General features: G+C 40.2%; 1 protein-coding gene across 4 annotated transcripts in view; it reads left to right on the top strand.

Annotated features, from left to right (window-relative positions):
* KCNT2 (potassium sodium-activated channel subfamily T member 2) overlaps positions 1-25683 on the top strand; it is a 369322-nt gene that overhangs the window by 119949 nt on the left and 223690 nt on the right. For all 4 annotated transcript variants that reach the window (XM_059728413.1, XM_059728415.1, XM_014610366.3 and 1 more), the window contains exons 4-6: positions 14898-14954; positions 15488-15536; positions 20501-20560. In XM_059728413.1, coding sequence (XP_059584396.1) covers positions 14898-14954; positions 15488-15536; positions 20501-20560 — 166 coding nt within the window. The remainder of the gene's footprint in view (positions 1-14897; positions 14955-15487; positions 15537-20500; positions 20561-25683) is intronic.

Here is a 25683-nt window from a genome sequence, read left to right as displayed (position 1 = left end):
GTGAGTAACCGTGACTAACCACAATTGTTGGTCCAGTCTTGCCCACAAGTCCGTACTTTTTATGCTGCAACTAGATGTCATTCTTCTGCCCTGGGACTCAGGCCACCAGGATGTGCAGCCTGCCCAAATCCCTGCCCCAGCCTGGCCCCCCAGTGACACATCACTGGGGGAGGGCCTGTTGGGTGCCCAGCAGCCCATCCCACCCAGTTCCCTGGCTGAAGTTCCCACTAGCAGCTCAGGGAACCTTGGCCAGCACCTCCTTTGCTAGCTCTGCATCCTGGGGCCAGGCATGAGGCATGGCCAGCCATAACACTGCCAACTTCCAGCAGCACCATCTCCTCCATGTTGGGGGTGGGGTGGCTTCAACCAGATGCCTGGATGCCACAAACTGTGGGCTAAGGACATTGGTCACAGCCTCACAATGTCACTGACAGGGAGAACCACGCCGAGCCACCAGCCATGTCAGCCCTGACCACATGCTAAGCCCCATGTGGGGTGGGGGAGGGCTCTCTCTACCCCAGCCCCTGTCCCTGCCTCCCTTCCCCACCTGGCCTGCCCACGCTTCCTGACCCTGGGTTCCCCCCCGCCCCCCTTCCCCAAACACACACAGCATGCAGAGGCAGGACACAGTGCTAAACTTTTTTGAGCAGTCTGTGCCCCCACAGCTAGGCTAGTATGAGCCTCTCATATACCAAGGAATGAATGTATGGTGGTGGTGATGTCTTTCTCGGCAGTGGGGGGCAGGGACACATAGCACACCCACAGATAGCCTTCCAGCGAGCAGCAGAGGTGGTGGGGCAGCCCAGGCTTGCCCCCTATGGCATCATATATCACGCTCCCATACCAGGAGTGCAGGTCCACCCAGGGCACCATAAGAATCAACAGTAGCAGGGTGTAGTGGTCCGGGAACCCCTCAGTCCACACAAACACCTCACCACACACCACCTGGGACATGTGCAGCAGGGGCAGTCAGGTCACAGCCTGGTGCAGTGGGGGATGGGCCCCAGGGTGCCTCCCTGGAGAAACTCCCAGAGAAGAGGGTGGGGGCACAGGAAGCTTCTTGTCCCAGTTGTCTGGGAGCCCCATGCCTCCCGAGCCTAGGTTCCATGGGCTAGGGAACAGCACAGCAGATTGGTTGGCCTGCAGGAGGAGAAGGGGGTCAGCATGGTTTGGAACTGTGGCAGCAGGCGCTGCGAGAAGCCTGATCTGTCCTGCCTTGGGGACGGGGTAGGGGAAGCAGGCTGTCTGTGGCCAGCTGCCAGCAGTTTACTGGCCCCAGGGTAGCATGCAGGAATAAGCGGCTCAGCCAGTGGCTGCCTGGGCCTGGGCTTGCCTGGCTAACTTATCTTAGTCTCTGGATACCCATGCATGGCTGATCCCCAATATGAGACTCGACAGCGCATGGCCACTGGTACAGAGCATTGTATCTCTAAAATGTTGCAAACTTTCACAAAAAAACTTCTGTCTAATGGCTCTACAAGGTCTGCAGCTGGACACGTGGGAGAGGCCACACTTGGTAGTGGGGATGTGGCCTCAGGGTCACCATGGCCCAAAGCCAGAGAACTGTGGATATGCTGACTCCACGAGAGGTGCACAATGGACTGCACCATCTTCCTTCAGTGGTTGGTAGCAGTCTCAGAGGACTGGTGACCAGGAGTTCTGGATGAGCAGCTCCAGGTGCAGCGTAGCCTACATTCCCTGACCATCCTGGGTCAGGGAATGTAGGCTACAGATGATGACCTCTGGGTGCTGGACAACATTCTGACCCTGGCACTTGCCTCTGTCCCTGGCAGTTGCCACTGTCCAGCCACCGACCCTAGCCCTGCACTCTCCCTGGCAGCTGCCTATTGCCCAGCAGCAGGCCCCTGCCTGGGCCTGGGAGCAGGTCCCATAGCACCTCTAGCTGCCAGGAGTCCCCGCCTGGCCTCTGCTCTGGGTCCACTACCACCCAGCCCCCAGTCTGTCCCAGGAACCAGATAGTAAAGGGTAAACCTGCATACCTGACCCCCTCCATTGCTTCTGTTGTTCTCTGGGCCAGAAGTATACTAGCCTGGCAACAGCAGAGGCTGGGCAAGCAGGTTAACCCTTCCCTGCCTGCTCCCTTGGGGGACACAGTACAGGCTGCCACAACTAAATAATGTCCTATGGGCAGGGGGGAACTGGGTGAGCCCCAGGGGCAGGGGTGAAGCCTAGAAGAGGGGGAGGGATTCTTACATTTTAGTCTTTCAGGCCCTTGCTGGCCTGAACATGTGACTGTTCCAAACTTTTGCTAGTACTGACACCAATCAATGTTTATGCATCTCACATAGTAAGGTGTAACAAGATCCATACACTCTTTTTCTGGTAACTGCATTGTTTCAAAGCTTGCAGAGTGAGGTTTGATTTTTGCCAATACCTTTTCAGTTGCAGTGAATTTATTATTTCAGATTATTATAAATGTGAATAAAATAATCCCTCTTCACAGTTTTTCCTTCTAACTCTGCAAGATTTCTAGCCCACGTGAATCCCTCACTGTTAATAAAAGACCCCAAAAGTCATGGTAGCTTCCTGGGAAGGGAAAAGATGTCTCACATGTCCCGTGCAATCAGCACCAGCTTCTGTTAATTGCTATTCCCTGAATATGATGTTAATGGACAATGTAGAACTATATCACACATTTCACTATCTGTCATTTCACATAATACAGTTAATTTGATCCTGTCAGTAATTTTGCTAAGTGATGTATTTTATATGTTTCTAAACATTGAAGAAACCCCCAAGGAACACTTCCTACATGACTCTAAAACAATTAATTCTGCATCGTTTGAATAAGGTTTAATAAAGCACAATTATAATGCAGCTTCTATATTTATATGAGTAGCACAAGTTTAGGAGCTGTGAAGAATTTGCAATTTGAAACCAGGGGGATGTCTCTAAATTAGGACAGGTGAGAAATGTGGATAGGAGCCAGTACTTTATCAGGTATTATAATGTTACAAAATAAATTTAATTTGCATCCAGTGTAGAGATGTGAAGGCCCAGAAAAAAAACAGAAAAGTTCAGGAAAAAACATTTTTTCCCTGTATTTTCCAAGAACTTTCCCCCTTTTTTTTCCAATGGAAAAATTGAAAATTTAGGGGAAAACTTAACAAAAACCTCTTATGACATATTTTCTTTTAGCGTGATGAATGAAATGATTTTTAAGACAAGGTTTTCAAATATTGTTTACTACAGCTGCCCTTTACTCCCTCAAAATGATTTCTAATAACTATATAATATTAAGATGTTTTATGTAAGACAATCTACAGAATTAGGATTATTACAATTCCTTTATATAGTAGACATGCTACAACTCTCAAATCCAAGATGCAATTCTTACCCGAGAGGGCACTGCCATCTGCACAGAAGGAGGAAGGAAGGACCCAGGGCCTTCTTTGCTTGTGTATTTCTGCACTGCCTGCAGCCTGCCTTCTTCTAGTGACATTTGATCTAGAGTTTGGTGGAGATAGAATAATATGTCCTCCTCCTGACTCCTGACTCATCCCCTCAACCTGGTCACCTCTCCCTTCAAAGGACTGTAAAAGAAACGTAAAGATTTTGGTGCTGGAATGGAATCACCTCCTCCTGGACCCTGTGAATTTGAGATCCACAGAAGTACCTAACAAACTGCATCTAGCAACACAAAGGAACTGAAAGTAGACTTCTTGTTTGATGAAAGGTAAAAGTTTCAATTTCTTTGAGTTTGGTAAATTAAACTATATTTTCAGTTAGTATATCTTCATAATTTATGGAATTCATAATGGAGTTCTTACCAATCTGATGCTTTCTGAGCAAATCATCCTCTACCCTTACCCTAGCAGTGAGGTAAGGTCTGAGGAAAGGAGTGGTTCTCAGTTATCTTGCTGAGCAGGACTGCCCTCCATCAATTACTACATTTTTCACATACTGCAGCTTAGTGTTTATATATGTAACCTAGCTATTAAATTACTTATTTCTTTTTTTTTCCCCTCTCAGCAACATGGTGTGACCATCTTCTAACATATGGAAGCATTTCCACACTGCAACTGCAAGTCATTCTGGAAAAAAAAAAAAACTCCAAACAAACCCTATGTTTTGCAAATACTGTCATATGTCCTGCAGACATAAAAAATAGCACTTGTAAATGTTCATCAGTATCACAAAGTGTTGTCCAGTCAACACTATCAGGTAAACAGATATCTCAACCAACAGTATCCAAAAGACTCCCAATAACTTCATTTGTAGACAAGATGACACCTGAAAAGCAAGGAAAAACTGACCAAGCTCTTGCAAAAGCAATATCTGCTTCTGGGACACCGTTATCAATCACTGAAAATGCACATTGGCAGGCAGCATTTAAATTATTAAGACGATCGTACCATTTGCCCAGCAGACATTCTTTAAACAAGCCTCTTCTAAAGTCAGAATATGAATGTGTTATGCAATCTGTGCACAAAAAAAAAAATCAATGAAGCACTCTTGCAATACTTTCTGATGGGTGGACAAATGTACAAGGAGAAGGAATCATAAATTTTGTGATAACAACACCTCAACCAGTTTTTCATAAAAGCACTGAAACAGGAGAGAACAGACATACTGCAGAGTATATCAGTAGTATAATATCTGAAGTCTTACAGAAGATTGGGAGTGGTAGAGTATCTGATTTGCTAACTGACAATGCAAGCAATATGAAAGCATGGGAGATCACAATGGACAAATATCTACATTTTACTGCAATAGGATGTGGTTTCCATGGCCTAAACTTTCTTCTTAATGATTTTATGAAGTTGGACACACTGCAAAAGATCTAGACTATAACAAAATAAGTTATAAAATATGTAAAATCTCCTTATATTGCAGCTGCAATCATTGAGAAGGAGCAGGAAGAAAACAATGAGAAGAAAATGGTGACACTCAAACTTTGTAGTAAAACTAGATGCTGTGGGATGGTGATCTCATTTGAATGTTTACTAAAAACACAAAGAAGCTCTTCAAGAAACAGTGATAACTAAAGACCTTAAAATAGTCTGAAGCATAAGAAACATTGTACTTTGTGTGGATGTCTTCTGGGCTCAGCTGCAGAACTCCCTGAAGATTCTAAAGCCAATTTCTTCAGCAATCACTGCATCTAAATCAGACAGTGCACTTTTGTCAGACATTCCTTATCTAATGGCCCAGATAAAATCAACTGTCTTTGACAGTGTAAGTATATCTCTACTTACGAGTACGGAAGAAGGAAAAGTAACAGATTTCATTCAGAGGCGGAGGAATTTTGTTACCAGCCAATTCATGCTGCTGTAAATCTTTTGGATCCAAGATTCAAAGATAGAAATGTTAGTGATGATAGTGTTGCTACTGCTTTTGACTGAACTACAAAATAAGAAACACACTTAGGAATTGATGTGGCAAGATACTTGCAAATGTTGCAGAACACAGAACATGGTCAGGTATTTGTTCCAGGAGTACTATCTGGGACTCTGCCAAGCATATTCCTCCTGCAACATGGTGGCAAGGCCTTTGTACAACACAGCCTCTGACTCAACTTGCTTCTTGCCTGCTTCAGATTCCTCCATCTTCTGCAGCATGTGAAACAAATTGTTCTATATTTGGAAATATACACAGGAAATCAAGAAATAAACTAACCTGTGAAAGAGTACAGGTCCTTGTTTCAATCCATGCAAATTTTCAGTTTTCTGAAGTCCATGAAGATAAAAAAGGTTGGTTCAGATTCAGAATCAGAAAATATTGATATTTCAGAAACTAAGTCTGACTCTCATTAGACAAAGAAACTTGTGGTGCTAATATTTTCAAGGATATATTTGATTGTTTAAATGATATATTGGTTTCATGTGCCAAATTTTGTCTCCAGCATTGGAGGGATATTTTGTTTCTGAGCATTTTTTCTAAAAATAAGAGTTTCTTCTGTTTCTGGAGAGTGCTGACTGTATGGAGGGGACTTTCTAAGTCTGGATAATAAAAAAATCCTTTTGTTTACTACAACGTTGATGGTTTCTATTTTCAACTTTTATTTTTTACTAGTTCTCATGAACTGGCAAAAACTAGGATATGCTTAAGTACCTTAGTGTGCAGCAGCTTGTAGCTCAATCTGTAACATTAATTTAAAATAAGTATTTTAAATACCTTAGTTTTATTCAAATAATAAAAAGGCATTTATACTTTTACATTTGATAAATATACCAAAATTACAATTTTATATGCTAATTAAGTTATACATAATATATTTTATGTTTTTAAAGTAGTAAAGTAAAGGTACATAGGTAAGAAAATAAATATTGCATATATTTCAATTTTTCCCCAAATTTCCATTTCCCCCCACCAAAAAAAGGTTGGGGGGAGGGGGGAGAAATACATTTTTTCCCCCCATGGCTTCAAAATTTCCAGAAATTTTACATCTCTGATCCAGTGTTTTACATATATTATTGTTTCTAAAACACAACTACTAGAAAATATATACAATACAGGTAATCGTAGTTAGGAAAGCAGAAACAAGGGCCTTTGTAAAAGTTAAAGCAATGATCTTTTGTTTATGGCTTTGAATACATTATCCATCTAGTGCCAGTTCTTTCATAAACATTGTAAAACAGAAATCCAAGATGGGCTGCATGGGGCCAGAGACCAGACTAAATTAATGCAATTGTCTAGTACAAAAATATATATATATAAATACTGAGATGCTTTCATATTAATGATCATTTGTGGTACGATGAGGCTGCTGGCATTACTTTATTTTAAAATCTCCTAATGAAGCAGTGAGCCAAAATGAGCATATATTAAAGAGTACACAAGCTTACTTCTGGATATGCAGGACAGGATAAAAACTGAGATAAGCACTAAGGACCCAGAACTGACTGTTATCTGAGGTATCCTTTGATACCTTTGTACTTAAATACAGTGGTTTATTTGCAGGTTGCAAGCTATGGTAATTCCCCAAGCTTTCCCCAAACAGTATGTTCCTTGACTTTAAATACTTAATAATTAACCAGGCAGGGACTGTGTTTGTCCCTGCACTTTATATCATTGCATTGCATTTTGCTAAATGTATTTCAACACACTATTTAGCATGTTCTGTTCCTATTAAACATTTATCTGGCTTCCTCCCACTTAGAAATCTCTCAGAGGATTCACTTATGTTAGCTCACTAAGGCCCTGAATTCTAACTTCTCTTCCAAGGAGATGGACTTTTATGCCTACGTGGAGCCTTACTGATGTCAATAGGGGGTTCTGCCCATTTGAAGTGACCTTGGATCAGGGCTTAGAGTACCAAAGTCTTACTCTTAGACATGCTTTTTTTTTTTTAAAGACCATATCTACACACTGGACATACCTACAAGTACAGGCAGTCCTCGATTTACAACGTTTTGAGTTACAACTTTTTGCACTTACAACATTTCTAAACTGACACCCTGATTCAATTTTCTGACATCAGTTTCAGCTTTACAACACTTGATCCAATGCGACATCACGCCAGTGAACAAGTTTGCTGCATCACTCATTTCCCTGCAGAACATCTGTCCAACTTCCTTGGATGCTTTCTTTAAGAAAGCAGATAAGACTCCAGAAAAATCTCCAGCCAGGACTCCTGAGAAGACTCCAGCCAAGACCCCTTCAAAAAGTCCAACCAAGAGCCCTTCAGAAAGGCCAGTGAAGTCACCTCAAAGAAGTCCTTCTAAATCAATATGATTGCTATTTACAAAATCAGTACATTAATGTAGCTATATTACTCATCTATAATTGATCGAGTACAAAATTCTGGGGTATTTTTGGTGAAAATAGGGCATCAGGACTTGGTTCAGGAACCAATCCTCCATTTATAACATAGTTTCTTATGAGAAGATTGGTTCCGAGTTACAACGTTTTGACTTAAAATGCAGTTTTCAGGAACCAATTGTGTCATAAGTCTGAGGACTGCCTGTACTATATGTCTGCACAGTAACTGTCATTACTATGCAGTCCTGATGGTGCATGGGTTATTTCCAACCCTACTGTGCATTATGAGCAGTAGCGTCGACGTCACATTTCTTTCCTGCCAATGCTACATCACCGTAGTGATGAACAATGTTGCTGTAGCTCATTTCTATGGAAATGTAGTGTCTCATGTAGATACACCTACTGTGTCCCAGAACTTACTACTAGCCTTCCATGTGTGCTGCTGGGGTGAAAAGTACAAGTGGTCCACTGGTCAATTATGAAATATGGCAAGCCAAAACACAATTTGAGAAGTGTTTTGCTAAGTTTTCCAAAGTTGATAATAAAAGGGTTGTGGTTTTTTTTTAATACAACAGAAGCAAAAAGCCAGTGAGAGAATTGGTGGGACCATTCAATGACCGAGGTGTAAAAGGTGCACTCAAGGATGATAGGACCATAGTGAGAATCTAAATGAATTATTTGCATAAGTTTTACTGAAGAAGATACTGGAGGAATTCCCAAATTGGATCAGTTCTTCCCAACAGATAGGTCTCAAGAGTTGGATTACATAGAAATGACAATAGAAGAAGTTTTAGAACAAATTGTTAAATTAAATGCTATTAAATTGTCTGGGGCTGGATGGCTTTCAAGAGAGAGTTCTGAATGAACTCAAATGTGAAATTGTAGAACTGTTGGCAAGGGTATGTAACCTACCATTACAAATGGCCTCTGTTCCAGAAGACTGGTGGGTTGCCAACATAAGACCATCTTCAAAAAGGGCTCCAGAGACAATTCTGGGAACTACAGACCAGTGAGTCTCATTTGCATCCCTGGCAAGTCGACAGAATGTATATTAAAGAATAAAATTGAAAGTTACATGAACAAATATAATCTTCTGAGGAAGAGTCATCATGCTTTTTGTAAAAGGAAATCTCACCTCAGAAATCTACTGGAGTTTTTGTGGGTGTTAAGCATTTGGACATGGGACATCCAGTTGACATAATATATCTGTACTTTCAAAAATCTTTAAACAAAGTTTTTATAGGCTTAAAAAAAGAGAGTTGTCAAATTATTGGAGGAAAGGTTCTTTCCTGGATTGAGAGCTGGTTAAAAGATAGGAAACAATGTGTAGAGCTAAATGGTCACTACTTAGGATATATGGAGGTCAGAAGTAAAAGTCCTGCAGGGATCTGTGCTGGGCCCAATGTTGTTCAACATTTTCATCAATGTCCTGGGAATAGGGACTCACAGCAAAACCTTCAAATTTGCAGATGCTACTAAATTATTTTGAGTAGTCAAATCCCAAACTGATACAGGGGCTGCAGAAATCTCTCTCCAAGCTAAATGAGTGGGCAAAAATGTCAGATGAACCTTAATGTTGATAGGTACAAGGTAAAGCACATGGGGGAAAAATAACATCAATCATATATATATAACACTAGATTCCAAAGTAGCTTTAACAACTCAGGAAAGAGACCTTAGATAATTCTGTAAAACCATCAGTTCAATATGAGGTGGTGACCAAAATAGTTAATACAGCATTGGTTAATAGTGATAGTTAATACATCATTAAGAAGGGAATTGAAAGCAAAGTGGAAAATATCATCATGCCACTATACAAATTCACAATACACCTGCATCTCCTTGGAGGCTGACATCAGCTAGCAGGGTTGAAGTTTTGGACTTCAAAAAAGTGAATTTCAACAGGCTCAGAACAATAGTAGGGGAAGGGCTGCGGGACCAGGGACCGAAGGTGAAAGGAGTGCATGAAGACTGGTTATTCCTCAAGGACATGATCCTCAAAGCACAAAAAAGTCCATTGCCATGCAGAGGGAAGGTAGCAGAAGGACTGGTAAGCTGTCTTGGCTTAATAAGAATATCATGGTCTTCTTGAAAAAGAAGAAAGAGGCATAAAAACAATGGAAGCTTGGGACAGTCCCCACTGCCCGCATTTGTAGGGAGCAGATTAGAAAGGCTGAGGTGGCGACTGAATTTAAACTAGCTATAGAAATCAAGGACAAAAAGTAGTCCTTCTTTAGGCATGTAGGGAACAAGAGGGAAACAAATGGACGCATAGGGCCATTGCTTAACAACTCAGGACAGCTGGTTACCAACACTAAGGAGAAAACCAAACTCTGGAATGACTACTTTGCTTTGGTATTTCACCAGACTAAGGGGAATATCATACTTAATAAGGTTCAGAATGGATATGGTGGGAATGACCACCTTCCTACTGTTGATGTTGAACTTTTGTGTGATCAGTTAGAAAAGTTAGACATTTATAAGTCAGCAGGACCAGATGAACTTCATCCAAGATTGCTGAAGGAGCTGGCTGAAGTCATTATAGGACATCTGGCTAAACTCTTTCAAAACTCATGGTGCTTGGGGGAGGTCCCTGAAGACTGAAAGAGGGTCAGTGTTGTGCCCATCTTCAAGAAGGGGAAGAGAGAGGACCCAGGCAACTACAGGCCAATTAGCTTAACTTCTATCCCACGGAAAATCCCAGAAAAATTAATCAAAGAGTCTATGTGCGATACGCCTGCAGAAGGTAGGATTCTGAATGACAGCCAGAATGGTTTCATCGTGGGCAGGTCTTGTCTTACCAATCTCATCTCCTTCTACGAGCAGGTAACTCACCACCTGGATAAGAGAGAGGAGGTCCGCACTGTTATACCTAGACTTCCAAAGGCCTTTGATCTTGTATCCCATGATGTTCTCAAGGGAAAATTGGAAGATTGTGGGCTTAACCACTGAATAGTTAGGTGGGTAGGAAACTGGCTGAGGGGTAGGACCCAGAGAGTTCTAATGAATTGATCTGTGTCATCCTAACGAGAAGTGAGCAGTGGTGTCCCTCAAGGGTCCGTGCTTAGTTCAGTGCTTTTCAACATCTTTATCAATGATTTGGATGTGGGGGTGAAGAGCTCATTGGCCAAGTTTGCAGATGATACCAATTTATGGGGGAGCATGGTCATGCTTGAAAATAGGCTTCAGATACAGGCAGACCTAGACAAGCTGACAAGTTAGGCAGATCGGACCCAGATGAAGTTCAACATTGAGAAGTGTAAAATGGTCCATCTGGGGATGAACAATCTCTAACACACTTACAGGCTCGGTGGTGCCAAACTGACTAGCACCATGACTGAAAGGAGCCTGGGGTAATAATACATCATCGTATGAACATTAGTCATCAGTGTAATGCTGTAGCCAGCAGGGCAAACAATACTCTGGCATGCATCAACCGATGCGTCTCAAGCAAAACCAAGGAAGTAATTCTTCCACTTTACTCAGCATTGGTGAGACCGCAGCCTGAGTACTGCATCCAGTTCTGGGCACTGCACTTCAACAAGGATGTGGAAAAGTTTGAGAGAAGAGCCACCCATATGATCAGAGACTTTCAAGGCAAGCCATACAAGGAAAGGCTAAGGGACTTGGGTTTCTTCAGCCTAAAAAAAGAGAAGGCTGAAAGGGAACTTGGTAGCAGGTTACTGCTATATCAGGGGAATGCATCAAGGGCTTGGCAAACAAGTGTTCACCAGGGTGTCCTTGGAGAAAGCCAGGAGTAATGGCCACAAACTCCTGGAAGACCATTTCAGGCTTACCACTGGGAAAAACTTCCTCACAGTTAGGGTGTCCAGACTGAGGAATAAATGCCCTCCAGAAGTGGTGCAATCATGTACCCTGGAAATCTTCAAGAGGAGACTGATGGTCACCTTGCTGGAGGTCACCTGACCCCAGTTGTCTTTGCTGCCTAGTGCAGGGAGGCTGAACCCAATAACCTTGCAAGGTCCCTTCCAGCCCCTTACTATCTATGAATCTATGAATCTTTAATAGTATGTGAATCTTTGGTGTCTGCATCTCAAAAAGGATGTAGTAAAATTAGAAAAGGTACAGAAAAGGGCAACCAAAATCATCAGGGTATGAAGTAACTGCCATACCAGGAAAGATTACAAAAGCTAGACTCTTCAATTGGGAAAGAAGGAGGCTGAGTGGAGTTATGATCTATAAAATCATGAAAGGTATGGCAATGACAATGAAATGAGACAGGCCTTCAGAGCAAAAGTGTTGGAAGAAATACAAATTGAAGAAATAGAAGACACTGAAAGTTGGTGGCAAGAGGCAGCAGATAAGATCAGGAAAGTGGGAAAAGAAATTTGCAGAGTGTCATCTGGAAAGATGCCTGTTGAGAAGGAAACATGATGGTGGAATGAGGAGGTCAAGGAAGTAGTAAGGGAGAAGAAGGAGAAATGTAAGAAATGGAAAGATACATGGGACCCTCTGGACTTTGAAGCATATACAATGGAGAGAAAGAGGACCAATGCTAAGGCCAAAAACACTGCAATGGACGATTTGTACTAAGGGACAGAAGGAATTGTACAGGATTGTTAGAAGAAGAGAGAGATTGACAAGGGATGTGATGTAAAGATATGATGATCAAAGATGAATTTGGCACACTGTTGATGAATGAAGAAGAGATTAAGGACAGGTGGAAAAAATATTTTGAAGACCTGATGAACAAAGAAAACCCAAGAAGTTTGTGAGCAAGTGCCACAGAAAATCAAGGCATGGTGACTGACATCAGCAGAATGGAGGTGGAAAGAGCATTGAACAAAATGAAGAATGGAAAAGCAACAGGACCTGATGATATACCAGTGGAATTTTGGAACGTCTTGTGGGGAAGAAGGAATCAATATACTGTGGGAGATGTTTAAAGCAATATTTGCCACAGAGAAGATGCCAAATCTACAAAGAGGGAGTGTTCTGGTGGCAATATTCAAGCAGAAAGATGATGTCCAGAATTGTGGCAATGATTGGAGAGTCACTCTGAAGGTGTGGAAAGGAGTGGTGAAGAATTGGTTAAGGACAGAGGTAGTCATTGGAGAAGGCCAGTATGGATTCATGTTGGGGAAAAGTACCATGGATCCGGTTTTTGCAATAAGACAGATGATGAAGAAATACAGGGAAGATTGTAAAGACATCCGTTTCATTTTTATTGACCTGGAGAAAGCCTATGATCATGTACCCAGGGAGGACATATGTGAGTGCCTAAGAATTAAGGTGGTCCTGGAAACATATGTCAGAATCATCAAGGACACATATTGGAAATGTGAGGAGCAGTTCAAGAGAGACAAAGAGTTTTGAGGTGAAGCTGGGTGTACATCAAGGGTCAGCTTTGAGCCCATTTCTGGTTGCAGTCATGATGAATGTGTTTACTGAACAAATAAGGAGACCACCCTGGAATATGATGTTTGTGGACAACATGGTCATTGCTCTGAGAATCCATAGGAAGTGCAAGCTGGATTGGACCAATGGAAAGAAGTGCTAGAGGGAAGAGGGATGAAGATTGATTGATCCAAAACAGAATATACATGTTGTGATTTCTCTGAGGTACCTGATATTGGAAATGTGATAATCTATAGGAAACATGTTCAGAAAGTTAACAAATGCAAGTAACTGGAGTCAGCCATTCAGTGGAATGTAGACTTAGATGACCTGAACCATTGAATAACAGCAGGATGGACAAACAGGAAATTGGCAATAGGAATATTATGCAACAGGAGAATATCAGTGAAGCTGAAGGGGAAAGTCTACAAGACATGTGCATCCAGCACTATTGTATGGAGTGGAGACATGGCCCCTGAAGAAAACTCAAAAAAGGAGAGTGAACATGACAGAGATGAGAATTCTCCAATGGATGTGTGGAATGACGAACCTGGATAAAGTGAGGAATACGTACATCAGAAGATCAGTGAACGTAGTAGCGGCACCTAAGAAAGTACAAGAGAGAAGACTGGCATGATATGGGCATGTTCAAATGAGTCTTCAAGAATACATGAGAAAAGAAGGTATCAGAATGGCATTACCAGGGAGAAGGAGAAGAGGAGATGAAGATGAGATGAAGAGATATAGTGGAGAGGAAAATGAGAGAGGAGTTGAAAGAGGAAGATACATATGACCAAAGCTGGTGAAGATCCAAGATCTGCAACAGTGAGTCTGTTCAGATGGGACAAGTGAGGAAAGAAGGAGGAGAAGAAGAAGTTGATCATCATCATCATGAAGGATATGGACAAAGTGAAAAGGGAAGTGTTACTTACCAATACAATAACTAGAGGACATTCACTGAAATTATCAGGAGAAAGGTTTAAACCAGCAAGCAAAAGTTAGTTTTTATGTAGCTCATTTAACTTGCACAACTCCTTTACACAAGAGATTGTTCACATTGTTACCATGAGAGACTATAAAGGTAAATAGCTAGCCAGGTTCAAAAAGGGACTAGACAAAGTCATGGATGACAGATCCATTAACAGTTATTAAACAGAACAGGCAGGGGTGCATCCTCTGGTCAGGAAGGATATAACAGACGACAGATTACTTTAGATGTACCCTGTTTATATGTCCTCCCTCTGAAACATCCACTCTTGCTACTGTCAGAAACAGGATACTGGGCTACATGGACCATTGGGCCAACCCAGTATGACAGTCCTTATTTTCTTATGTTTTTATCAATGCAAAATACAATCACGTAAGACATGCACAGTAGATTTTTAAGATGCCATTAAATCTTTCCCTATAGAATCAGAAGTTAATAATATTTCTTCTGTAAGAGGAACTGTAGTATATGCCTGATTTTTTGGAATTATGATGACAGAACCTATAAATGCTCTGTGTTCCCGTCTTTCCATGGTCTCTGTGGCAGAATTAGTGGCTCCTCTGGAATTCCAGTATTTACTTCATGCTCATTACATACTTTGAAAAATATTACATTTTTGATTCCCAACTCTTTTTATGTTTTTATGTTAAAATATCTGCACCTCAGTGCCTAAGTTCATTTAGTTGTTCTACATAGTACTTGACATATTTTGTAGAATAGTGTTAACAAGCTAATAATGATTCTTGTTTTTCTCCTCCTACCCCGCCTTTCAATTATCCTGTTATTGTAAATGGACATTTCATGTGGATATGCTAACTTCTGGCAGCAAGGAATTAAACTGGGGTTGTTCAAGTCAAAACTATACACCTGAAAATATTAATTGGTGAGTCCGTTTTTTTAATTACTGGCATTTTTTAGTACAAAGAATTAAATAAAGGACTGTCCTTAATATAGATGAAGAAATGCTATTGACATTAATAGTAGTTCTCTGTATGAATGAAGGCTAAATAACATGTGGTTTTCCTCTGCCTCCTTAAAATACATGAATGATTTACCTCTAAAGAACTTAGCCTAGTGTCCACCAAAGGTAATAAAAGAGTTGTATTGATTTTAATGAACATTAGATTAATTCTGAAGTATACAGCTGGTCTAAAGATAGTAAATGGATAGCTGCCCCATAAAAAAATGATTGTAGGAAAATAATTAGCCATAACTACTGTATATGGTTATTTCTCCCAACTGTCTTGTTTTTATATATTTAATCAACTGCATTGTATTTATGTAAAAAATAGAGGGCTGATCCAAACCTTGTTGAAGTCAACAAGACTCTTTCTATTGACTTCACTGAGCTTGGATCAGGATTATCAAATAGCTCTTGTTTAATATCAATTTTATTTTGTTATTGTGAGCTGACAGGTCTCCTATTATTTGGGTGAACAGAAGCTTGCCGTTGTGGGGGTTACAGGTAATGTATAATTTAAACATTTTAGTAATTTTTTAAATGTATGGTCTAAGTAAACATTATTACAATGTTTCAGGGAAGTTAATAAGCATATAGCAATAGTTACAAAACTAAGGTATTTCACATATGTTGCAACACATTATAAGGATAATTATAAGCAATAAGTATAAACTAAGAAAGCAAACCTGATTTCTTCCAATGTGGTACTACATGTTTCACTAGTCTGGAATATATTTGTATTTTAAATAAAGTACTGCAGATGAAGAGAGAGCATACTAAAAATTATTCTATTATTTACTTTAATTAAAAGTAATTTTCCTTAAAAATTACATAAATCACTATCGGCTCAATATTGTTGCTTTTACTAAAATGACTGGTTCTAGCGTTGTACGCTATGGGCCTTGTTACACATTAATTGTAGGTGGATTCTGGCGTGCTTAACACCTCCATTGTTCATACATTAACACCTGAAACTAGTTTTAAGCACACTTTAGGTGGCTTAAAGTTACACCACTCCAGGGCCGGTTTATCTTTGACCTGTGTTACCCAGCTCATTAATGTGTAGCCACTCCCCATGGATGAGCACCCAAGTCTTCCAGCATCCCAGAATTCAGTGTCCCCTCCCCTCCCCTCCTGTACTATGTGGACATAATTTCCAACCCCTAAACTCTACTGGCCAGGGGACAGTTCTGGCACCAAGCCAACTTCTTCTCCTGCTCCCAGGGGTGTGACCCCATGCAAACAAGCTGCCAGCTAGCTAAGTCACAGGGCATGGATGGGTCCAGCAGTGGGATCTATGGGGATTGGGAGGGAACAAGGTAGGAGGCCAGATTGGGTCCCCATGAGCTGGGGTTTCCTTCCCAGGGCAGGAGCAGGTGCTCTCCCAAAAGCACTTTTCCTCAATGCTCCTATCTCCCAGGCACACCGGGAAGCATGACCAGCACCCCTTACTCCCAAATCCCAATGTATGGCCTTCTTTACCTTACTTCCTCTTTCTTTCTTTTTAATTTTTTTTTTTTTACTTCTTTTTATTTTATGTTTCAGTGACTGACTTCCTGCATTTTACTACCCTTCCCCCATCCCCATTTCCTTTCCACCTCCCATATCACTATCTATGTTTCTCCCAGGTGAAGAAAGCACACCATCATCTCATTAACTCTAGACCTCCCAGCTCCATGTTCTCTGACCCCACTCAACAACCCATTTTGTACACCACCCCCATCTAGAGTAGGGATTGAAGCATGTCCTGACTTATCAGTCCTGTAGTGGCAATTTACAGCTGTATATTTGGTGGACAGTCAAAGAAGGTTTTGAACCTTAAGGTGTGACTGCTACAAATTCAAGCTAGCTTTAACACTGATCAACATTCAAGCAGCGCAAAGTGCAAAGTGTAAAAAAGCCCTAAAACTAAGTTATTATAGGGCCCATCTACACATTGTCTATGGCAGCATTGTCACTGTGCCATGCTTTAGTACTTCCTTTTGGGAGTACTAAAGCATGGCACAGTAACCACCTGTACTGTGCCATATGTGCAGTGCATGGTTATGTTTAGCGGCTACTTCACCTTGGGTGCACGTTATAACAAGGGAGCACGCCACTATGGTGAAGTAGCTGCTGGTCATGTGTAGACACCTGTGGATGCTACATCATCACAGCACATTGCTACAGTGACATAACATCAGGTGTAGATGCATCCATAATGTAGTATATGTGGACTATATCTTAAATGTACCAGGAGGGTAAAGTTAGCACATAATATGTTAGCCTATGTGCTCCATAGAACATCTTGCTCTGAAAACATATATCAGTGGTTTGTGATTTGCCTTGGACATCTTAGCTTCTGAGTGTGACTAAAGTAGATTTTAATTCATAAAATTCTAAATTACTTTGGCCCATGGGTCTAAACAACTGCCTTTCTCCCTGTGATACATCACAGGAAGATCAATGATCACACCCAAACATGATTCTTCTTCCCCCTAGTAAAAAATAAAGGATTTTTATTGAGGTATCTTTGATGAATCAAACACTTGACCCTAATAGCTTAATGCTGTTAATGTTCAATGAAAATTGCAAGATTTACCTTTTAAAAAGGGCTGTGGCAAAGGCAACATTATTTAGGGTATGTAATTTAAGGAGAACTGAGGGTTGTTTTTTTTTTTATCTAACCTGCAATATTATGTCTTATTTAGTTATTTTATTTTCAATATCATGTAATAGTCAATGCAAATTAACTAACTAAATAGAAATAAAAATAAATAAAAATAAAAGTAATGAAGCTTTCAGAGTTTCAGCATTTCTTAGAACCAGGTTTGCAGTTATTAAAATGTACATGGTTTGTGAAATCCATAGATTGTTTTTAATGCTAAGTTGCCAGCTTCTGAAAACCTTCTGAGATATTTGTGAGAGTCCCCTTAAGTAACTCATTTTTGTAGTAAACATTCCTTAACCTTCTAGTAAAATAATACCATCACGTTTTTGCACTATGCTTAGTACAATTCCATTATGGTGATTTATCTTGCTGTGTAATACAGGAGATTATTAAAGCAATATTCCCCTGATGGAGATAGCTTTTGAATATTTGTTTAAAATATGCAAGACTTGACCAAGATATCCAGATTGCTTTCTTTGATTTAATTTTTAAATCCTGAGAGACATCCTTAATATATTTGGATACCAGTCTCTGTCATATTTACATTCTGCTAATGTATTATATTTATAGTTTCATAGTTGATAGAGTCGAAAGGGACCTGAGGAGATCATCTAGTCTGACCCCTGCCATGGCAGGAAAGAATACTGGGGTCAAACGACCCCGGCCAGATGTTCATCCAGCCTTTTTTTAAAGACCCTCAGGGTAGGAGCCAGCACCACTTCTTTTGGAAGTTGGTTCCAGGTCCTAGCCACCCTGACAGTGAAATAGTGCCTCCTAACGTCTAGCCTGAAACTACCCTCCGCTAGCTTGTGTCCGTTGTTTCTTGTAACTCCTGGGGTTGCTCGGGGGAACAGGGACTCTCCCAATGCCTGCTAGTCCCCCTTGACTAGTTTGTAGACTGCCACTAGATCCCCTCTCAGCCTTCTCTTTTGGAGGCTGAACAGGTTCAGGTCCCTCAGCCTCTCCCCATAGGGCCTGCCCTGCTGACCCCTGATCATGCGGGTGGCCCTCTTTTGGACCCTCTCCATATTGGCCACATCCCTCCTGAAGTGCGGCGCCCAGAACTGGACACAGTATTCCAGCTGTGGCCTGACCAGTGTCGCATAGAGGGGGAGGATCACCTCCTTGGACCTGCTTGAGATGCATCTGTGGATGCACGACAAGGTATGGTTGGCCTTCCTGACCGCATCCCCACACTGTCGGCCCATGTTCATTGTGGCATCAATGATGACTCCAAAATCCTTTTCTGTCTCAACACTGGCGAGAAGGGAGTTCCCCAGCCTGTAGGTGTGCCACTGGTTCTTCCTCCCCAGGTGCATTACCCTGCACTTGTCAATATTGAACCCCATCCTGTTCTCATTGGCCCACCCCTGTAACCTGTCTAGATCTGCTTGCAGCCTGTTCTGTCCTACTAGTGTACCCACTTCACCCCCATATTCAATGAATACAGTAAGATTTTACACAAACATACACAAAAGAGGATACATATGAGAACTCCAAATTAAAATTCACTGAAATTCACTGGTATGGAAGGTGAAAACTTCACTTTATCTAAAGCAATGTTAATTATTTAGGTATACTAACAGGTTGCAATAGAAATAGCATTTTAGAATTATTTAATTTACAGTATCTGTTCTGAATCTTGATAATGTTATTCTAAATGCATGTACTACATTGTGATGGGTTTTCAGTTGTAGTGAGCATTAATTTTAAATTAGGATTTCTGAGTCTAATTTAATTCCAGGCTCCGGACTAAGATGTACATGTGTACAGATATAATCACCACAATATCCAGTAAAATAAAATATTGTATTTAATGTACACACAATTTCAAATTACTTTTGAGTTTATTTAAAATATGAAGTCATGTAATGTGTAAAGAGCACATAGTTACTAATTGAGAACTGACAATTGATCTTGTATGTGTCAAGTAGCTCAATTGTCTGTAGTAAAAAATGCAAGAGACAAGGATTTTTTTTGGGTGATACCTTTTCCCGGACATACTGCATTACTGGGGATAAATCTTGATACGATTTTGAATGCAGGGCATTGACCTAATGAAGAATGCCTTTCATTCAAAAGCCTGACAATCATCAGTTTGTCTAATAAAATATATCGCTCCAAAAAATCCTTGCCACTTGCATCTAGACCATCATGGCTACATCACTCCAACATTAATAAAATATCTAAAAAAATAATTTGCTATATGATTAGTCAATAACATTATCTTTCTACATAGAAGTTTATAGTCTTTTTACAACAACCATGTATCCTGTATACACTAAGAAAAATCATGCTTCAATAAAAAGGCTGAAAACGGTGAACACTTCCCTTTCCCTCTTATGTACCTGCTGTGTTTACAGAGTTAATCACTTATTTGATAAACTTCATTATATATACCTCATCTGCACTCCTCCCCCACCCTCAACAACAACTTGTCTTGTTACAAAAGGACAAGTAGCAGCTTTGGGCAAATTCTAGCTATCTCTGTTCTGAATCCCATCAAAATCTTAGAGAGACCAGTTTGCAGATCTTCTGAAACAGCATTTATAAAGGAAATTCAATGGCTTGACCTAGAGGACAGGCTGAGTCTGGGCAAATGCAGGGCACAGATGTTAGTGGATTTTGACAGGGTCTGAACTTTCTTCAGCATATTCAATTTGGAACTTAATATAATTAATATGGCTTGAATTTTTTTACACATAAATTCAGCTAGTTTTGATAATTGTTAAACATTTGATGGCATTTCTTCAGTTCAAATTTGCTTTATTATGTTACTTTACAAATCTGTATTAACATATGTCTATCTTTACTTTAGGTTTCAGTGGCTTTAATAAGTCTGTTTGAAACAATGCTTCTGAGCTATCTGAGCTACAAGGTAAGCCTTTTTAGCTCAGTTCTTTGGATTTAGTAGATACATTTTCATTAATAGTAATGGGAGCATAACAATCCCTTCATGAGGAAATATAATAGTTGCGGGTAGGCATAAAAAATAGTAATCTTAACTGTCTAGGATTCTTTTAAAGGCTAGCTGGTGGTTCAAGAAAAGCATACTGTATCCCTGTACCAAGGTATCTAACTCATGTCTATGATTTATTAAATTCTGATCCTTTTCACTCTGGGCCTGAACCAAAGCTTGAAGTCAATGGGATTTTTGCCATCATTGGAATAGGAGCAATGTTTATTTTAAGGAAAGCTATAGAAAACTAAATTATAATAAATATCATAGTATGAAGACATACAGGTAGAAATAAGCACCCAAATGTCCGCTAGTGTAAATTGGCCTATTCCATTAAACTTAGAAAAGTAGAACTAAAAAAACAAAAGTAGAACTAAGTCAATTTCCCAAAGTAGGATATAGCACAAGAAAAGTAGTGCAGATTTTTAATATCTAGACTATAAAGTTGCCAATATGGAAAACAAATGTGTGGCAAATAGCAACTTTGTTTCTGGAGACGTGATAGCTTCCTTCTTCAATGCTGCCAGCATGCTGCTGGGAATGGTGTTAGCTTAGCCTCTAGTGCTACAGTGTGACATTAAAGGCCTTGTTGCATGGGATACTTAGGAGGTGTGTCTACATATTCATGAATGCACTGTAATTATGGCACTAATAATAACAGGTACTAACTAAAATAACAGGTACTAATGGGTACTAACTTAATGCACTATAATTGGCACTATTACACAATAGTGCAGATGAACACCTTTTGTGTGACGCTTAATGCATATTGGACTAAAGTGATTGCATTAGCACAGTTTTTGCCAGCCACACTAGTGAGCAGTAGAATTAGTTCAATGTGCATTGTCTCATGTATATGTGCCCAGTAGGTGTTAAATATGTACAATATTAAAGGTAGAACATTTTCAGAGCGGTTGCACAGTAATGTTTACCGTTATCTTCTAACACACACAACTTGTTGTCTTTTTGTCCCAGCCCTGGTACTACACCAGAGTCTTGAACTGGCTCTGATATGGTGTAGAGCTCAAACCAATGATCAGGTCTGGGCACCCAGTTTTCAACTTAATCCTGAAGGAACGTGACAAATGAAAGGTCCAGGATCTTTTTCTTGATATGTGTGGCTTTCCTCATCCCAACTTGAGGTTTGATACATCAGAGGGGAACCTGGCTGATGTCATGCCTGAGTGAGGAATGCAAATTGCTCACATTGTTTCCATGAAGCAGTCCAACAATAGCTTAAGAAGTGTTACTTAATACAGTCTGGACATACCCCTTGCACAAAAAGTCATAACTTTGCTAGGAAACAAGAGGACTTAGCATGTGTGTAATTGCTTGAACACATGGCTACTTGCATTTTAAGTGCATTTAACACATACTAAATGAACTGTGCAACACATCCCTAAGGAATGAAATGGTGTTGTGACTGTAAACAAATATCTCATCCGAAGGTGTCCTGATTATGCAAGTCAAAGCCCAAGAAAAAAGAGGAGTGGCATAACCCTTTATACAGGTAGTCCTTCCAAGCTACATTGCTGCTCAGTGGCCAGGGAAAGCACACCTTCAAATGACTGCAAGTAACTGGAATGAACTGCTTTTAACTTGTAGAGGTACACAACATTGTCCCAGAGGAAAAAGTGGTAGCACACTTTATCTCTAATACTCTACAAGTACTTAAAATGAGACAATAAGATCCCCAAACAAAAGGCTTTCTTTTCCTGGGAGAAATGTGACATCTATTTACACTCTGGGAATTATTTTTTTTCTCCTCAGGAAAATGAAGGCTATGTTCTTGATTGTTTTTGCTGGTATTAAGAATCAGATAACATTTTTCCCCAGATCTAGGTTAATCACATGTTAAATTCTAATTTGAACAACTCCATACTCCAAATTTAATTTCAATCAGATCTTAACTTCCTGTCTTAAACCAATGGAAAGATTTACTGACAGCAGTTTAAAAGGGTGATATATTTCAGTCCACAGGTGCCTCCAGTTTAGAGGGAGAGAGGAGGTGCACACAAATACAGACACAAATTTATATATATATTTCTTTGGGAATCTTTGAAATGAAAGACTGTATGTACAGTAATAATATAATATCGTCATCTTCAGATTATATTATGTTATATAACCCCCTGGTAGTGTAGAATTAGCATGTATGTTGCATGATATTATGAATCATTGGAAATACAGAATCAATATTTCTGTGGCATCAGTGCTTCTATGAACTTGCAGCAATGGAGAATGCCTGTTCCCTGCAACACTTCTTATAATAATATTAAAACTAATATTAATAGGGGAAGGGAACAGAGAATTCAAAATACTTACTGACATCAAGTATAAAATAAAAGACAGGTGAATTAAATGGTGAGTTTAAAGCCTACATTGCCACATTTTGTGCCTGCGTTTAAATGGTAGTGAAAAACAAGAATATGAGATATAGCTATAGAATTGGGCATGCTGCCTAAGACAGCTCCTTTATTATTTCTCAAATCTGTTTGGTATCAGAGAATAATGTTTAAAACCAAGAACTGGAACTTAAATCTTTTAAAATCTTTCACTGCATCAGTGCCATTTACAGCCAAGATTTCAAAGTATTGGATGCCTGATTTTGGGTACAGAACTTTATATACAGTTATTTTCCTTTTTGTTGGATATCCAGTACTCTTATAGTTTTAATTATATCATGCTAATTGGCCACATATGCCAGGGTCCTGAATGTTGTATTACTTACACAAGTAACTGAGTCAACTGTATGAAAAAATACAACTATTTGGTGTTAGTATTTTCTCACTTCTCATACTTTGCACTTAGTTTGTATCAGTTTGAATGATTTAAAGTTATGGTGAATCTGTCCCATTCATAGTTATTCAGTTGTGTGCACAGTGGGTACCACCCTGATTTGCCACATATATTTTTGCAAACATAAATGACTATGCATGATGATGGCCAGTCCTTCCCAAAATATCTTATAATAATGAAAAAATTGTACATTTCCTCAACTGATTATTTTCATGTCACATGCCTGCATATAAGCTAATGTACTTACTCAACCTGTTAACTTTAAGCCCCCATTTTCACATAGTAATATAAATAATACAAATGTCAGAACCTCATTCATACTAGCTGACAGTTTATAGATGTTATGAATCATAGAATGGGAATAATAGGCATTATTCACAGTTATTTCTACATTTGAGGTGGAGCAAAAGACTTCTGGGAGATGTTAATTTAGTTGAATGATTGGAATCTGACAGATCTTATCTCAGATCTCAGAAACTTCCAGGATTAGCATGTTAATTGTAAAATAATCATAATATACCACGTGTTCAACCAGTTTATCATGCCACAAAATGGCAAACCAGCCAGGAAGATGTCCCATGGTTTATATTCACATGGAAACATAAGAACTACTTTTTACTGGGTCAGACCATAGGTCCATCTTTCCCAGTATCCTATGTCACATAGTGGCAGAGAATGGATGCTGAAAGGGAGAATGAACAGGGTAGGGCAAGGGTTTTTGCCACTGTTTCTGTCTCACTTGTAGCCTCCATAATTTAAGGTATAGATTAGAAAGTCCTGATTCTGAGGCTGTATTCCTGTGCCCCTTTCCTCCAAGAATTTACCCAATTCGTTTTTGAATCTGGCTAAACAGTCGGTTTGCACATCTTATAGCAATGAGTTGCACAATTTAATTACATGCTGTATGAAAAAGAGCTTCCTTTGGTTAGTTTTAAACTTTTTACCTACCAGTTTCATTTTATGATGCCTGGTTCTTGTTTTATGAGAGATAGGGATTAATAAATCCCATAGATTAACGTGAGAGATAGGGATTAATAAATCCTTATTTACTTTCTCTTTATCATTATGTTTTTTGTAAACTCTTATCATGTCCCCCCTCAAGTGTCTCTTTTCTAAACTAAATTGGCCTGCCTCTTTAGTCTATCCTCATATAGAAGCCTCTCCATATTGCTAAACATCCCTGTTGCCCTTTTTTGTACCTTATCTAGTTATTCTCTATTCTTTTTAATGTATGGGTTACAAACTGGGCACAGTATTCAAGGTGTGGACACAGCATGGATTTATAAAGAGTCATAATGTTACTTTGTTTTGTTTATAATTCCCTTTTTGATAATCCCTAATGTTTTATTTGCCTTTCAATGGGCATCACAGTCAGTTGGTGTAAATGGAGGCAAAAGTCCCAGATTTTAGTGAACTGTTCAGAATGACTCCCCAATCTCTTTCCCATGAGGTAACAGCTAATACCCATCACAGTGTAGGTATAGTTTGGATTATTTTTGCCCAAAAATGTGCATCACTTTACAGTTATGTACACTGAATTTCATCTGCCATTTAGTTGCCCATTCACTCAATAATGCCACATCCTTCTGTAGTTTCTCTCAGTCCACTTTGCTCTTTACCGTTTTGCATAATTTTGTATCACCTGCAAATTTGGCCACCTCACTACTCACCCCTTTTTCCAGATCATGTATGAATATTTTAAATAGCATTAGTCCCAACACAGATCCTTGGGGGAATCCCTCTGTTTAGTTCTTTCCTTCCCCCAAAAATGACTATTTATACTCACTCCTTGTATTCCATCTTTGCGCCAATTACTATTCCATGAGTGGATGTTTCCTACTTCTTTAAGAGTAGGGTAACCATACATCCTGGATTGGGCAGGACAGTACCAGTTTTAGCAAGCCATCCTAGCATCCCAGCCATTTGGTGTAAATTGAAGCAAAAGGTTCAGATTCAGCTGCTTCAGGCAGAGGCAAAGGCAGAGGCAGAGGCTGAAGTTGCTGCTGCCCACAGTGCCAGGGCTGGTTCCTGCTCAGCAGTAGCTAGAGGTGGAAGGGTAGGGCAGGGATAAGCTGGACTGGACACCACTTCTCCTGCCCGGTGGGGGGGCGGGGTCAGCCAGGGCAGGAGAGGGGGCCATGGCTGGGGCTCAGGCACCTGTGTAGGGTGAACCAGGATGGCTGCCCCCTGCTGACAGTGTCATGTCCTGCTGCTATAGCCTAGGCTGTGTGTTGTGGTCCTGG

Source organism: Alligator mississippiensis, chromosome 5 (assembly GCF_030867095.1).
Source record: "Alligator mississippiensis isolate rAllMis1 chromosome 5, rAllMis1, whole genome shotgun sequence".
Lineage (NCBI taxonomy): Eukaryota > Metazoa > Chordata > Crocodylia > Alligatoridae > Alligator > Alligator mississippiensis.
The sequence above is the reverse complement of the archived record's forward strand: the minus strand, read 5'-3'. Positions and strand labels throughout refer to the sequence as shown.